This window comes from Sparus aurata, chromosome 11, assembly GCF_900880675.1.
Source record: "Sparus aurata chromosome 11, fSpaAur1.1, whole genome shotgun sequence".
Taxonomy (NCBI): Eukaryota; Metazoa; Chordata; class Actinopteri; order Spariformes; family Sparidae; genus Sparus; species Sparus aurata.
In genome coordinates this window covers 13,117,029-13,133,006 of record NC_044197.1, presented here as the reverse complement: position 1 = coordinate 13,133,006, position 15,978 = coordinate 13,117,029, and the positions used below count along the sequence as shown (strand labels likewise).

Sequence of the window (15,978 nt, the reverse complement as noted above, 5' to 3'; positions counted from 1 at the left end):
CTGCTTCCTCAAATACTGCAGAGGGTCCTCCAGCAGGGCCACAGGCTGCTATTGGTAGCCCCCTTCTGGCCAGGGAGGACATGGTTTCCTCTGCTGCACAGGCTGTGCCGCGGCTCACCGTGGCGTCTCCCCCACAGGATGGATCTCCTGTCCCAGTTAGGGGGCCGGGTCTGGCATCCCGACCCTCATCGCCTGCAGCTCTGGGTTTGGCCACTGCAGGGCCCAACCCGCTGCTGTCAGAGTGCTCAGACACCGTCCAATATACCATACTGAATGCTAGGGCGCCTTCTACCCGGATGCAGTATGAGAACAGGTGGAAACTGTTTTCTGTCTGGTGTTCGGACAGGGGTGAGGACCCCGTGCACTGTACAATCCCAAAAATTCTGGAGTTCCTACAGTCACTCCTGAATGGCAGACGGTCCCCTGCTACTCTGAGGGTGTATGTGGCAGCCATCTACTCTCGACACACTCAAGTTGACGACAACACCGTGGGGTGCCACAGACTTGTGTCCCTTTTCCTAAAGGGAGCCTTGAGGTTACAACCCCCAAAGGCACAGAGAATTCCAGCATGGGATCTGCCCCTGGTGCTGGATGCTCTTTGTCTGCCTCCTTTTGAGCCCCTGGCACCGGCAGAGTTGAAGAGGGTGTCTGCTAAGACTGCCTTTCTGCTTGCCATCACTTCAGCAAAGCGTGTTGGGGAGCTACATGCTCTCTCTGTGAGTGACTCATGTCTGAGGTGGAACTCAGATGGCTCAGGGGTCACTCTGTGGCCGAATACAGCTTTTCTTCCTAAGGTTCTCTCATCGTCGAACCTTAACCGACCTATCCACCTGGCACAGTTATTTCCCCCTGCAGGGGAGGAAAGTTTAGGACTGCTGTGCCCTGTGCGGGCCTTGAGAGTCTATATAAATTTGACTGCAAGCACGAGACGGTCAGAACAGCTGTTCGTCTGTTATGGTGGTCCTAAGAAAGGCTGTGCTCTCTCCAAGCAGCGTCTGTCGCATTGGATTGTGGATGTCATCACCCAGGCGTATGAACACAGTGGTCGCCCCCTGCCATCCGGGGTGAGGTGCCACTCTACTAGGGCTGTCTCTACATCATGGGCGGCTCTGCATGGTGTGCCCCTGGGAGACATCTGTGATGCGGCATCTTGGGCATCACAACTACCTTCTCCAGATTCTATCGGGTGAATGTGGCCACTCCCCACCCACTGGGTGTGGCCCTGCTGCCCACGTCTACTGCTTCATCTCACTGAGGTATTTATAGGCATTCCTCATGACCTTGTTGTTATGGGTCATCCAGTGCTGAAGCACTGCCTCTGGCGGTCAGTAAGGATGAAATAGAACGAAAGTTACGTATGTAACTACGGTTCTATGAATCCTGGATGACCGTCAGAGCGTTCTGTCACTCAGAATCCTTGTGGTTTCGCGAGAAGATTCTGCAGGAACAGATCCTCTGATGTCACCGGAAGATATAGGCTTGCCGGTATCATCAGGGGTCACAGGTGACTTTGTTGGTATAAACACTCGACCTGCGCATGCGCGAGATGGAGACATTCAGTGCTGAAGCACCGCCTCTGGTGGTCATCCCGGATTCATAGAACCGAAGTTACGTACGTAACTTTCGTTTCCATAAACAGACATTAAATATTTGAAACCTTACTGTATTGCCTTCAAAGATGTCTAAACTACATTTCATGACTTGATAGCATTATTAGATAGAAAAGAAAAAACAAATTTATACACCTGTGGTACTGATGTCTCCATGGTGTTTTCATCATACAATATAATTCCAATTGGGGGATACATTTCAACTTTTAAACTTTAATATAAGATTACTGAAGCTATATGACATTGATGAAAAATATTTTTGGTTTTAATTTCAAATCTAAAAACCAGTTAATATGGACTCGAGGTTAGAGGTCAACTTTTCAATCTGTAACTTGCATTGAGAAAGGCTTAAAGACTGATCTAACATACTTCAGAGTTGTTATTCTTTCTAGAAACATATATAGAATAAAATAGTGGCTTAGGTCAGCACTTTCACTTTCGAAACAGTTTCCCATTCGCCGTCTTCCCTACGAGAAGTATGTTCTTTGAGAAAGTGTAACAACAAAAATATAAACATACTAAATAAGAATAAATAATAATGTACAAATAACCGTAGGAAAACTTACTACACTGCCAGATGCACTTCCATTTGAACCTCATGGAAAGTAATTTTAATATGCAGGTTTTCTCTCACTGACTTTGTCTATCTTTACATAAGAGACATCATTTTACAATACAAAGCTTAGTTTTAACTTCACGGTTACAATATGATGAGACTGGCCAAAAAGAAAGGGAAATCACAAGAAATCATTTCAAATAAGAATATTGAAGTCTTGTTCATGATATACTTTATTATACTGATCATTAAGATAGGCATGATCCTTCATATGTCAGCAAGAGTTAATGAGTCAGCCTTTCCAAATGCTGTATCATACGCAGTTGTGTATGTCTTATCAGTCTGCTGCTTATCAGACACACCGCCACACCTCAGCTGACCCCTTCCATTACCGTTTACAAGAAATGGCAGCACTTCTTTCAAACTGCGAGAAAAAATTGATGGAGTAATTGAAGGAATTTGATTTAATTTAATCAGTCAGTCACTCAAAGATAACAGTCTGTATTTTATAAAATGAGGTCTAACTGGCTGCTTTAAGTAAATATTTGTTGATTTGGTAACAAAATGGTAGGACTAGTATTTCCTTTGTGGCTTGAATTAAAATATATGTACAGTCTTATATCTGCAAAAAAAAGTACATGTGACATTTGTTAATGCTTGAAATTATTGTATTCAATATGTGAAATGAATACGATAAATCACAGTTGATCATAATGTGTAAAAGCTCTTGAGTACAGTAAATAAGCCACCACAACTTTTACTTTCCTGCTGATACAGTAACCCAAATTACAGTCCCTTCAAACACATTGTTCTGTTGTGTGCCAATAATCAATTATTGTTCTCTCTTTTTTCAGGGAGGGCGGGCCCCTGGACCCCTGTCTCAAAGCCCAGGTTCTCCCTTACTATCTTCCGAAGTGGTTGAAGAAAACCATCTCATTCCTCCTCAAGCCTCTGGTGAGTCTTTGAGGAACAATAACAACACAATTGTAAACATACTAACTATTCAGGTTTTCTCCCGCTGACTTTGTCTCTCTTTATGTAAGAGACATCATTTTACAATACAAAGCATAGTTTTAACTTCATGGCTACAATATGCTGAAAAGGAAATTAAAATCATGGGGAATAATTTGAAATAAAAATATCAAAAACTTGGCAATAATGTACTTTATTATACAGATTATGAAGCTAGGCATGATCCTCAGTATGCCAGCAAAAGAGTTCATAATTATAATTTCTTTATTTGAGCAGGGACAGTGCACAATAAAACATTAACCCTGAATAAACAAGGAGAGATGCATTGCACCGGGTTCTAGCAGGTTGCAAATTTTCTACTCGTAGTCCCTGAATGAGTCAGCCTTTGTCATTCTGCTGTTGTCTCTTGAGATAATGTATCTGCCCCTTCTGCAAAACAAAGGCCTCTCCCCCTTTAATCGTTTGAGTATGAGTAAATATTAACTAATGAACATATAATTCTTCCCCAGGCACAGTGAGCATGTTCTTGGTTTGAAAATGACCTTGATTAAACAGTTGCAGTGTGATTTAGTACCTAAAATGAGCTTTGTGTCGTGCTTGTCTTTTGCAGGCTCCTCGTATTGCTTCCGTCTGCAGTGCTATCTGTGGAGTGGGGTGAGAAGCTTGAGCTTTTATTACTTACGGATTGTATGAAATTAATAAACAAACAAAACATTCTAATTCTTTTCTCTGCCTTGTTTTTTAGATCGGTTGCAGATCAGTGGAAGCATCAAAGTGCTGTTGAGGTACCGCTACTGTCAGCTAATAACACTTTTGCATGTATGAATGCACACAGGTAAAATGGAATGCTCTTGTGTTTTCAATAGGACTACATTCATGAAACGATAGCAGAGTGGAGAAGATGCAACATAGACGTGCTGATGTGCCCTGCTCTCGGACCGGCCTTCAACTTCTTATACTGTGGCAAACTTTCCTGTACGGTACCCTGAACAGTTATGTGTGTTGTACCTGAAAGAGCTTTGTGAATGATCAGATCAGAGAGATGTAGATATAGTTGTGTCCATCTTTATCTCAGCACTGTATGTTATCATATGATTACTGTCCAGAACAGCAACAATATAACCCAGTGTAGCACACTGAACAACCAGTTAAAAATGTTTTGTTCTTCTAGGTGCGAGCTCTCCCATGATACTTTATAATCTCCTCAACTTTCCTGCCGGTGTTGTTCCTGTTTCCACGGTAACAGCAGAGGATGAGGAGAAACTCAAGCACTATAAGGGCAATTATCAGGACTACTGGGACAAGGTCTTCAAACAGGTAAGAAAACATACCAGCGAGAGGAGACTGAAGCGTCAAAGTCATCTGCACAAATAGTTGCAGTGAGCAATTGTTGACCACAAGGGGGAGCAAAGAGCATGAAACATTTAAACTTACCACAGTTAAGTATTTAACCAGCTGCCTGGTCACCCTGCTCCCTCAAGATGACAGTTATGATACATTGGATAAGGTAAAGATATATAAAAGCTGCAAACCCTCACATATGAAATGCTGGAACCAGTATTTCCTTTTTTAATTTACAATTCATTTTCAATCGTTTCAGCTGTACATTGGAAAGCAACTTCTGAAAGGGGGGGCCAAAATGAAAAGAAAACGAAGAAAATTAGTTGTTAAATGAGTAAAGATGTGTTAAAAGTTAAAAGTTCTGTCCTTGTTCATTTATAATAGTTAAGTATTTTTTCAATTCAGTTCAAACTTTATTAGGGACACATCTCATGAGAGGTACAAAAGATTAATGTCAGTAAACCGAATATGAAATAGCTCTGTGATTCCTCACCTGAGAGGAACTGCTCTGACTGTATTTCAACTTTTAATTTTGATCGATGACAGTGTTAATTCACAACTGGCTGGCCCTTTAAAGTTTAAAGGGGAGAGAACCAGTGACAGACTAGCTGCAGCAAATATTGTAGGACAGGGGTACTCAAATACAAATCTTAAAGGGCCACAAAGATTTTTTTCAATAACTCAAAGGTCCATGTATTCAGGTCGGTCAGGTCGGTCAGGCCACATGCAATTATACTGTATTCTGTATTATATATATGTGTATATATATATATATACATATATATATATATATATATATATATATATATATATATATATATATATATATATTTTGTGGCCCTTTAAGATTTGTATTTGAGTACCCCTGTCCTAACCCTAAAAGCAGACACCACCATGTTTTAATCCCATTTAGGATGAGGGGATCTTTTTTGAGCCTTTTATTTTCCTGAATGATTTGAAGTGTTGAATAAACATTTTCATAAAGCAAGCATATTTGCCCTTTCTTATGTTGTTAAAAGTATTAAGAACAAAATGCGATTAATTGCGATTAAAAAAATTAATCGTTTGACAGCCCTAAAATAAATCGCAATTTCTCTCGCTAAATCATGCATATTGGTGTTGGACCTCTGTTGAAACTTGCCTGAAAAGCTGGAGTCTGAAAGTGGCTTATTTTTTTCGCTTTGGCTCTTTTTCCGAACAGGAATAGTGCACAGAAGTGCGCGTTCCTAAAGCACGAGATTTTGACTCTGCTCCTGTGTTGACGTTACCACAGGGGGCTACTTGCATATGCATCGGCTCACAGCCGTCCTCAGCCAGAGTGAGCACGCCGAATCTGCTTATTTCTCTGTCATTTTCACGCCATACATCGTCACCGCCAGCATTAAAACTCAGGTCTAACATGTAAAACACGAGTGTGAAAAGTAAGACGGAAAAAAAAAGAATTTGACATTCAGAGACATCCTGCTGTAAACGTGTCTCTTCCACCGTCTCTGCCTCTTCACTCTCCCGTTCGGTTTCCGACTCTGGCTCGTACATAAATGCCTGAATTCCGTAAGGTTCGTCATTTAGTGTGTGCGCCATGACAGGGGGCTGTTTATGTTTTGGAGTCTGTGTGTGCATGCAGGCTCGCCCCCCATTCCGGCTCTGTCCTTCCTGCGGCCAATCAACGCGCGCCTCATTACATATTAATACAATGCACATCCGGACCGGTCAAAACCTCGCGCATAATCTCGCGTGAGAAAGTTGCGGTATGAAAAAGTGTCAGAACAAGCTCTATGTTTGACTTTTTTGATTTTTTTTTTTTCTAATAAGTTTTAAGAATTGATCCAAAGCGATCCAAGAGGGACTGGATATGTAAAAAACCAGGTGATGACTCCTTTAAAGATGTAATAAGAATCCTGCTTGCAGCTTGATATGACGATTTCAGTGCATTTATTTTTGTTGTTCTTACCTCTGAATTTTGAGGAAATGTCTCCTCAAAATTCCAATGCTTCGTCTCATAATGCCATTTCAAATTGGAAAAATTCAGCACAGCTATAGTCTCCTGGCATATTAAGCACATGGGTCTTGTGCTGGTTGGAGGGAGAATGAATGCACATTTTTCAGTCCATTCTTCTTCGAATTGGTGATTTTCACTGTCCACTTTTCTTTTAGCATTGAACTTGGTGAATTTTTGTGCAATCTAGGCTCCTACAGCCAGCAAAAAGTCAATATGCGAACTGCTCCAAAAACGAAAGTGAAAGTAAAAAATTGCGCTCGCAGTGAGTGGCCCGGTAACACGTTGTCTGTGTATCGTTGGCATGGAGACAAGTCCCGGTATACACTTGCTGACCCAACCAAAACACAGGCGCCTATTGAGGACCACTTTTTGGTCCTATTGGAACAAACTCCCTGAAAATTGAAGGTCTGCTCCAACACTCACCTCTTTTAAATCAAGACTTAAAACATTTCTTTTTGCTACTGCTTTTAACTCAAGCAATTCGAGTGTTTGAACTGCATTATGAATCTGACTCTACAGTCTTGTTTCTTTTAAAGCTTTTCTATCTTAGCCTACTTGTTTTGATGTTTGTTTCTTAATGTTTTTACTGGTCTTAAAATACTATTTTTAATTTTTTTTTTTTTATGCAATTTTTAATGTCTTTTAAATGAAATGTTTATGTCTTTTAATGTAATCTGTGTGTGCCTGTAAAGCACTTTAAGTTGCCTTGTGTCTGAATTGTGCTATACAAATAAATTTGTCCTTGCCTTGCCTATTGTAGGCTATTCTATTGCGTTGGCAAATCATTCTTTGCACTAAAGTCGTAATTTGAAAGTTCTTATTTAATGTTATTTTCTTATTTAAAAGTGTTGTATGTGTTGCTGAATAGGGAGAGAAGTGAACAGCATATCAACCTGTCAGTCCTTTATTCATATTACTAATCAACTTAAAATACAAATTATAATGTTCTGTATTGTGATATCTGGGCAAGACAATATCGTGATATAAAAAGTTGTATATCGCTGAATCATTGCCGTTATTTCTAATTCCAAAATTCAGCTTACACCGATTATGACACAAGGGGTCCCCCCACTCCTAGGAGCAAAGATTTTAAAAAACATGACTGACATCGTGGTTGTGGTTCCTTTGAACATTTCACTGATGTTTTGTTGCAAGCCTTTGTGGCTGCATGAACAGTCTCTTAAGACTATCCATTGTGTGGCCCTGCTGTTGCAAGTAACTGTATGTTCCTCTCTGTCAACCCAAGCTTCACTCTCAGGCCATTGAGTAACCCTTAAAACAGTAGTTCCACAGCTGGTCAGTAGGTGGAGGCAGAAGACTGTGGTAGTTCTGGTTACTGACTGTTGACTGACTGGATCCTGTGTTTGCTGACAGGCTGTGTCTGGAGGAGAGGGTCTGCCCGTGGCGGTGCAGTGTGTCGCCCTGCCGTGGCAGGATGAGCTCTGCCTGCGCTTCATGAAGGAAGTGGAACAACTGGTCAGACAGAACAGAAAGTAAAGCCTTGAGGCCACAGGTGGGGCTGCTTACTCCCGGGAACCCAGATTAATTTTGCTTTGAGTTCAACTAATGAATGTGAGAACACAAACACTAAGCTAGTGATGAAAGCACTCTGAAGGTGTAATAACTGCACATAAGACAAGATCTGAAAATGTAAGTGTTGATTAATTTCCTGAAGGAAATTCAGGAACACAAGACTACACTCCTGTACAACGAAATGAAAAGTGATTAAAGATTAACACAATTAATGGTGCTTTATATTGTAAAAGGTAGTTGAATATTTGAAATCTTGAATATTCTGAGTTTCCTTCCTCTGCTCTTTAAGGATCAACTCAGTTCTTTTCTGCTCTTTGGTTTTTTATTTTTTTGTTTTACTTAAAATTTCTGTTAAATTTTGTATGGTGCTGTTCATGTTTATTGGCTCAGGTTCACACATTTTCACTACCTGTAATTTAATGAAATGAATCTTTGTTCTGTTTTGCCACACCTGGCATTTTTTAATGTTTCATGGCAAGAAATGCATGTTTTTAAAAAAATTAATTTATGTCAACAAAAAAATAACAAGAGGCGCGGCAAACCACACAAGGAAAGTGTTAAAAATGAGGATCTATAATTAATTAAGAAAACTATATTGTGTCCTCAATCATTTTAGTCCTTTTACAAGAGTTGTTTTATGTCATATGATAATAAGAATGAAATAAACTGATTAACTGATTGCTCATATTAGAATCCACTGCTGTCATTTGTTTCCACAACAGAAATGTTGTCACCTGTGACCCATCGTGAACAGGTCAGACGTGATCCTCTGTTCCTTCCTCTGCTCGTCTGTGTGACCCATTTTGTTATCTGATATTCACGAAAATGTAAAACCTGTACAGTAAACCTGTTTGTTGTTGAATATTTACTGAGCTGAGTTTATAAAGTGTGGTACGCCATCAAGTCATCGAGCAGAGGTGAGGGCATAAAAACCTTATTTCTTTCCCTTCGTCCTCATCCTCCACCTCTCCCTCTCTATCAGTGTGCCACAGATGAGCGCAGATCATTTCCATTCTTTTGTGAGTGATTGTTGCACTCATGCCGTAGCAGGAAACAGAAAAGAGATAAAGGTGACTAATGACACATGGCGCCTCCATCTACAAGGCCAGCGCACCGTGTCGTCATATTGTGATTACCCTGTGCTATTGTAAATATGTGTTTCTGTTGGGTTTACATAAATTTACATATGTTTCAAAACTCTCCTGGGATGGGAAACCATTAGGGACAATGTTCGCATTTTCCATTACAATCACCTACGTTTGCGCTGCTGTCTCATTGAATGGAAATGGCCGTGTGCGCGTGGTATAGGAAGGAGGGCACATTAGGCGAGGAGGAGAGCTGGAATTGAGAGGTTGTTCTTAGCATTATCTGTGGCACATAGAGAGAGAGTGTGTGGCTCTTGCTGTGCCACTCAGTCAGGGAGCATTAAGCTTTAAGAGGCAGTGAAGAGACTCAGGTCTTCAGAGGGAACTTGACATTGTTCATAAATCCCTCAGGATCTGAGACAGAGGCAATGACAGATGCACACACACACACACACACACACTAGCTCAAAGTCAGCCTTCAAAATTGACCCATTAAATACATTTAACAATTTGCCAGTCGTGTAGTATTTTATCAATTTATATATCATAGCACTTTGAAAAACATGGCAGATGATCAAAGCAAAAGTGGTATGTAGTGCAAAAGAATATTTATCAGTTTGCCAAATAGCAGTATAAACCAAAAAAAATCTGTATTCAAAGAAAAAACGATGAAATCCTAATCTAATCTTAATTTATTTACACTAAACCCAATACTAGCATAAAACACATATGTCACTTTTGTAAACCTGTAATAAAATTTGATGTGTCTGACTAATGAAAGTGTTATAGAGAGGTGAAGGCACGCCCCATCTGGTGGATTACCGTGGTACTTGGGTCATAGGGAAAAAAAAGCCTGGCAGTTGATTAGACAGATTACACACCCAACACCCAATGCAACGTAACTGACCTCTCGTTTAACACTCATCAAGCCCACAACCAAAACTTTGTCGAGCTGGTCCTGGTGTATTATCTAGTTTTCAAAACTGACCTGTTGTAAAAAAAACTAGATAATATCTCATATAATCTGATATCCAGGCACACACAGAATCTGTGGCCAGGGACAGCAGATGACAATGAGTCAATTTCAGCCACCAAAACATTTACATTTTATATTTTAGCAGACACTTTAGTCAAAGCGACTTACAGTAATTCATACGTACATTCATACACTGATGGTGGTGGCTGCCGTGCAAGGTGCCAGCCAGCACATCAGGAGCAGTTTTGGGCTCAGTATCTTGCCCAAGGACATTTTGACATTCAGACCAGGGGGAATCGAACCAGCGATCTTACGATAACAAGGTGCTGGCTTGACCCTGAGCCACAGCTGCTCGTTAATAATGTTATCGGCATCATTAAGACATCTCTTCTTATAAACTAACAAACCTTTTTCTGAATGGTAACAAATTCGTGACAACATGAACCCACAATCCCATTTTGTAGAACTTTTTTCGATCGCTCTTTTAATGGCCTGTCACACCCACCAAACACACCTCAGATGACTAAATGGAACGCTTGAGTACAACGGACGATCGCTGATGAGTTTAGCAACATCTCTGCTTTTCTTTTAATGACGTTATGATGACTTTTAATGACAAGTGAAAGTGTTTCTTGTGGAAATAAACAACTGGAAGATGACAATTAAGATTAGAGGACAGTCAGCCCTATCTACATATTAGCTAGAATGGCACTTAGTAGAGCGCTTACCTCCGCCAACAGTCATCTTTAATTCAATCAATGCCTAGTCCAGTATCAAACTCGATAGTCCTGTATCACTCCAAATTTTAAACCAACCGTAACTGTTCACCTGATCTAGGGTCTGCAGTAAATTGAACGCACTCATAGATACCAGCCACCTTAATACGCCGGATATTTTCCATCATGGTCCATGCATTGTTCCCTGAGAAATTAATGAAAATGTAGAATAACACCTTATCTCACAATGTTAAAGAAAGTGAGAAGCAAATTCTTGGATCTCTCACATTATCCAGGTTCTGCAATGAGATCTATCCTGGGACGAGTTCCATCCTCCATCCAAGTTTCGTGGGAAATCGGTTCGATTGTTTTTGTGTAATCCTGCAGACAAACCAACAAACATAACACCAACATAACCTCCTTGGTGGAGGTAACGAGGGCTCATTCACTGGTAAGAAAGGAGAGCACACTGTTTGAGTTCTGCATACTTTTTTAACTTTTTATCTACGGGGCGAAACATGCTTGACTAAGAAAATGTTTCAAATGTCATGACATAGTTGTGATGCTATGGATAATATCCAGATGCATGCAAAAGCAAAAGTAAGACAGTATAATGGAAGAATTTGAGAAGTTGGATGTTGAGGGCATCTGGCCAAAGCTCAGCCTGTTGTAATCATGCAGCAGAACCATCCAAAAGCCCCAGCAGGCCAAAGTGCTCTTCTCATGTAACGTCTCATTGATAAGAGCAGCAAACACCTCATTTACAGGAACCTTAGACTATAAGATCAGGTACTTTAAAAGCAATCCTAACACATTCAGACCCTGCCTGTGTGCCAGCAAATAAAACACCTTGGTATCGCCCCAACTAAACTAGGATGATTCTGTCTTAATGTCCCATTTCAGGGACCAAGGAGCCCATAGTCTTTATGGCTCCACAAAATTGCAGGTAGTAATGTCTGACACAGCAGGGCTCCTGCCTTTCAGATGATCAAAGTGACAAGTTCAGCCTGCAACCAGAGCCACTTACAGCAGACATCAAGAAGCAGCAAGATTGGCAGCTTTTAGGTCTTTGGTCCATTTCATCAGCCATTACTACCAGCGGAGGCGACGTGCTGTGGAGGACGAGTGGGAGGAGGGGAAGGCAGATTAACAGACAGCTGATACAGGTGTATAGGCGGTATCAAACAGCAGCTCTGTCAATACAGCAGGCTCCAAATTTCTTCAGAAGGGGCTGGGATCCCCAAAGTATGCCCACCGATTTCACTATGACAGGATTAACTGGGAGCTCCGTATGATTTTCTCAGATTCTGTGACTCAACAATTCAGTGATCCACGTTCTATCGGCTTTAAAGGCCCCTATCCCAAGTTTCAAAAGCTTACCCTTCGGACAAGGGACAGTCTTTTTCTCCTGTGCGGTTCCGCTTTCCCTTTTTTGCTGCATTCAGTGTTCATCAACCCCCGCGTCCTCGCCAGCTCTCCCATCCTCCCTCCTCTGCACATCTGCTAGGTCTGAGTTTTCCTTTCTTCCCTCCAGCGCCTTGCTTGGCCCAAGGCCCTTACAGCCAAATTGGTTTACATTGGAGAGATAAATGCTCTGCAAATGCGCTTAAACACGTACAGTAAAAAATGCAGACAGTGCGTGTCAGGATTATCACCCAAGTCAGGGGGAGAAAGGAGAGCGTCTCTGTAGCACAAAGCTGGGGAGCCAGAGTGAAGCCTGCAGATATAGTCCGTCTCATCCACTTCTCAGGAGAAAGAGAGGAGGATTTAGCATTTGCATGCTAGTCTGTAATTCCTGGCATTATATAACTTGTCGCCAACAATCAAACTCCTGTGGTATTGTGAAAGTATTGTTTCACATGGGTGAGCAAAGTGTGGAGTTACACTCCTGGGGGAAGGGGTTTTGGTGGGAGCGTGGAGACAGCTGGTCCAAGATGCATGGCAGGGACCACCCCACGAGCCAAGTCGAGAACTATTCTGCAACACATCCTCTGCAGAAGGTGCACCTCAAAATCCATCCCCAAAAATTCAGCTTAGAGCATAAATGATGTACCTGAAGAGTGAGTGATCCAAAGTGCTACAGCTTTGGAGGGAAAGTAAAAAAAAAAAACGATTCAGTCTGCTTGACCATACAGGTGGTGATTAGAGATGTTTCTTAAATGCATCACTCCCATTTGTGTTTCATACTTTCACATGTGATTGTTTATGTAAAATCTGTTTTCTGTGTAATTTCAAGGTCTTTCATTTCAAATTTGACATTTCTGAAAATCATGTGCCATCTATTACATGTGATAAAAATGCGAGTGAATGATTTTTTTTACATGTGATAAGCTCACATGCTTTTTCGTAAGGTAGTGGTATTCTGTCTCAGAGCCTACAGAGGGTGTTAAATGCTGTGTCTCTTTTTGCTTGAGATTAAAAGTTTAAAGTATAAGGCTGGCCATACTGTATGTATTATATTATATTTAATTATATCATATTATTATAATATATTAATTTCAATATCATTCAACAAACAAATCCCATGAAAAGACAAAGAACAAGAATGTGTGAGTCGTTTTAGTCTGTGTCACTATTGAAGATATACATTTTAAAGAACAGATTTAAAACATATATACTGCATAGATAGTCTATGTGAATTCATATACCTCGGACTTTATAAAGGCTCAGTCATTTCCTAGAACTGCGACTTTTTAGCAAATGTTATTTAAAGCAACGTTATGTAGAAATGTTGTGTGAGCTGGCGCCCCCCACCGTTTCACAGAATGTAACACCCCTGTTGTAAATGCAAATCCGCTGCTTTGGCTCTGACTTAAGATCATCTACAGCGCCTGTTTTCATTGTAATGAGGGAACGCTGCAACTGTGTTTTTCTGCATTTTTGTTCTAAATGCTCGAACCTTTTAGGTGAATCATTCACTTTTTTTTTAAAGCATGAAACTTGGCACAGTTTGGGGCTTTGAACATTTTAAGAGATTGCAGCTGTTGCAAAAAGCGCCTCATGGTGCCATAGCTGAATTCTTTATTTTGCCTCATTTCTCCTGAATCATACACAATAATACAGAAAATGAAATGAAAATGTGGCTCACTCAGCCGGATACTTTTATTTTTCATTATTCTCTCTCTCTCTACATTTTTTCAACCGTTACTGCAGTGCTTCAATGGGCATGTGATTGTAAAAGATATTCAATGAAGAATAGCAAAAAGCACCAACTACCTTTGAGTCATTATTGGTAAGTCATTTTGTCATATTCATTTAGAAATTTCATGAGAATTTGGGCAAATATGTATTTTTATCCTAGAAAAAGTCTATATATCCTAAAATGTGTCATCTGGATGAAAATACAAATGTATACACACCTTTTTCTCATGCTGGTTTATCCAGATGAAAGTGTCAATCCATCTGCTGAAAGGAAGTAGGAAACAGGAAATGACATCTACTCTGTTGAAAATTTTCCAGGGGAGAAACACCCAGATATTTCATTGGATTGTCCCACCCACAATTGAAATGCTTTCTACACTCATGAACACAGGCCTGGTAGTTTCTGATTACATATTATAACTTTAAAGGATACCTTTTAAAGAAGCGAGGGAATATCAGAAGAAGCAGAAGAAGAAGAATCAATAAACTAAGATAAACCAATCAGAAGAGAGCCTAATGTAGCCGTGGCATTACGAGATGACAGAGGTCTCACTTGGTGAAGATAGGTGTACAGACAAACCGGTCCCTGAAGATTCATGAGACAGCATCCTCCCCTTCCTTCCTCCCTCTCTTCTTCCCGCCCTTCTTCCCTCCCTCCCTCCCTCCCCACCTGCTGCTGCCTCTGCTGCCGTCGTCCCCTGCGGTACACCAAGCTGCCGTCCCTGTCCGCCAGCATCAGTATAAAAACCCCTCCACATGCCCTGCCATGGGGATTTGGGTGTTAAAACTTTCAAGAAAGAACACCACCACCACCACCCCCCCTTTCCCCCAAAAAAGCCCCCTTTTTCTCATCCCCATGACCTACGCCTCCCTCCAAATCAGCGCCGTCCCCCCTCAGACCTCCCAACACAAAGCCCTCAGAGCAAAACCCCGCACAGAAAATCATAGCACACCATTCAATCATTGTTTTTTCCCCTCTCTCACCCCTTTTATGGTCCCACTAAAGGTTTTAGCCGGGCAGAGAAGGAGGGCTGTCACTGAGGAAACCTTAGCCCATTGATGAAGTGACAGGAGCTGCCAGAATATGATCCTAATCCTGTTTCCAGCATTCTTTTAGCCCGCTGGCATCGCAATTCCTCCACACATTCTCTGAGCTGTCAACTAGGAAAATCCCTCTAATAGCGCATTGCCCAGATACACATCAAAGAGCTCCTGGAAACCTTCAGCAGCTTAGCTGCCATAGACACACACACACACTCTCTCTCACTCACACACACACACACACACACAAACACAGCATTCCCATTAACTTACACCCATATGATCATTACGTACACATAAAACCAAAACATTCATGACAAATTGACCACGTACTTAAAGAGTATACCTGGGGGAAAAAAATGTCTTTGCAGCCCCAAAATTATTTTTATGCACTGTAACACACACACACCAGCCCTCTCACCTCCCTTTCTCCACGAAGACAGTGATATAATCTTTACGGTCATGGAGCGAGGAAGCGGGGAAAAAGACCAGGGGAAAAGAAAAAAAAAAACAGGTGTCTGAACTTTGCTGACTCCAGGAACCCTTTCAGTTCTATTTTATCTCATTCTATTCTTACTTAATCCATCGATATCCCAACCAAAGGTAATCTTCTTATGGCAAAGCATTCTGTTTCGGTGCAGCCAAACCTCGGCTGACAGGGTGGGGGAAGAGGGGGAGCAGGGAGAGAGAGAGAGAGAGAGAGTGAAGGGTGGGTGGGTGGCTGGTGGATTGGAGACTCTTTAGAGCCTGACACTGTGCTTCAGTCATTTCATTTAGGATTAGTTATTCTGCGCTGGGTGAACAAGTGGCAAGCTCTCCCGCATGTGGTATGTAAACCCCACCACCGAGGATGGAAGACCTCCTGCGTCTAAATTATTTACGGTTCCGTCAAGGTGTCTTCAGGAGGACATATTAACCTTTTTTTTTTTCTTTGACTATAAAATATTGAACGTCATATGTAAGGAAATCTAAATTTAAGATTCCCATTTCTGTCGGAGAGGAGCCGGA

The 15,978-nt window shown here is 41.3% G+C and overlaps 1 protein-coding gene and 1 long non-coding RNA gene across 2 annotated transcripts in view; one reads left to right on the top strand and one right to left on the bottom strand.

Annotated features, from left to right (window-relative positions):
• The window catches only part of faah (fatty acid amide hydrolase), a 49,955-nt gene extending 41,257 nt beyond the window's left edge, over positions 1 to 8,698 (top strand). The window contains exons 10-15 of the mRNA XM_030433921.1: positions 3,021 to 3,120; positions 3,749 to 3,792; positions 3,884 to 3,923; positions 4,005 to 4,113; positions 4,310 to 4,455; positions 7,853 to 8,698. Of these exons, the coding sequence (XP_030289781.1) occupies positions 3,021 to 3,120; positions 3,749 to 3,792; positions 3,884 to 3,923; positions 4,005 to 4,113; positions 4,310 to 4,455; positions 7,853 to 7,975 (562 nt within the window). The 3' untranslated portion in view covers positions 7,976 to 8,698. The remainder of the gene's footprint in view (positions 1 to 3,020; positions 3,121 to 3,748; positions 3,793 to 3,883; positions 3,924 to 4,004; positions 4,114 to 4,309; positions 4,456 to 7,852) is intronic.
• A 3,943-nt stretch (positions 8,699 to 12,641) lies between these two features.
• On the bottom strand, positions 12,642 to 14,490 carry LOC115592054 (uncharacterized). The gene is made up of 3 exons (XR_003986057.1): positions 14,363 to 14,490; positions 14,148 to 14,193; positions 12,642 to 12,871 (listed from the first exon to the last, which is right to left on the bottom strand). It is a non-coding gene; the product is annotated as an uncharacterized LOC115592054 (long non-coding RNA).
• Between the last annotated feature and the right edge of the window lie 1,488 nt (positions 14,491 to 15,978).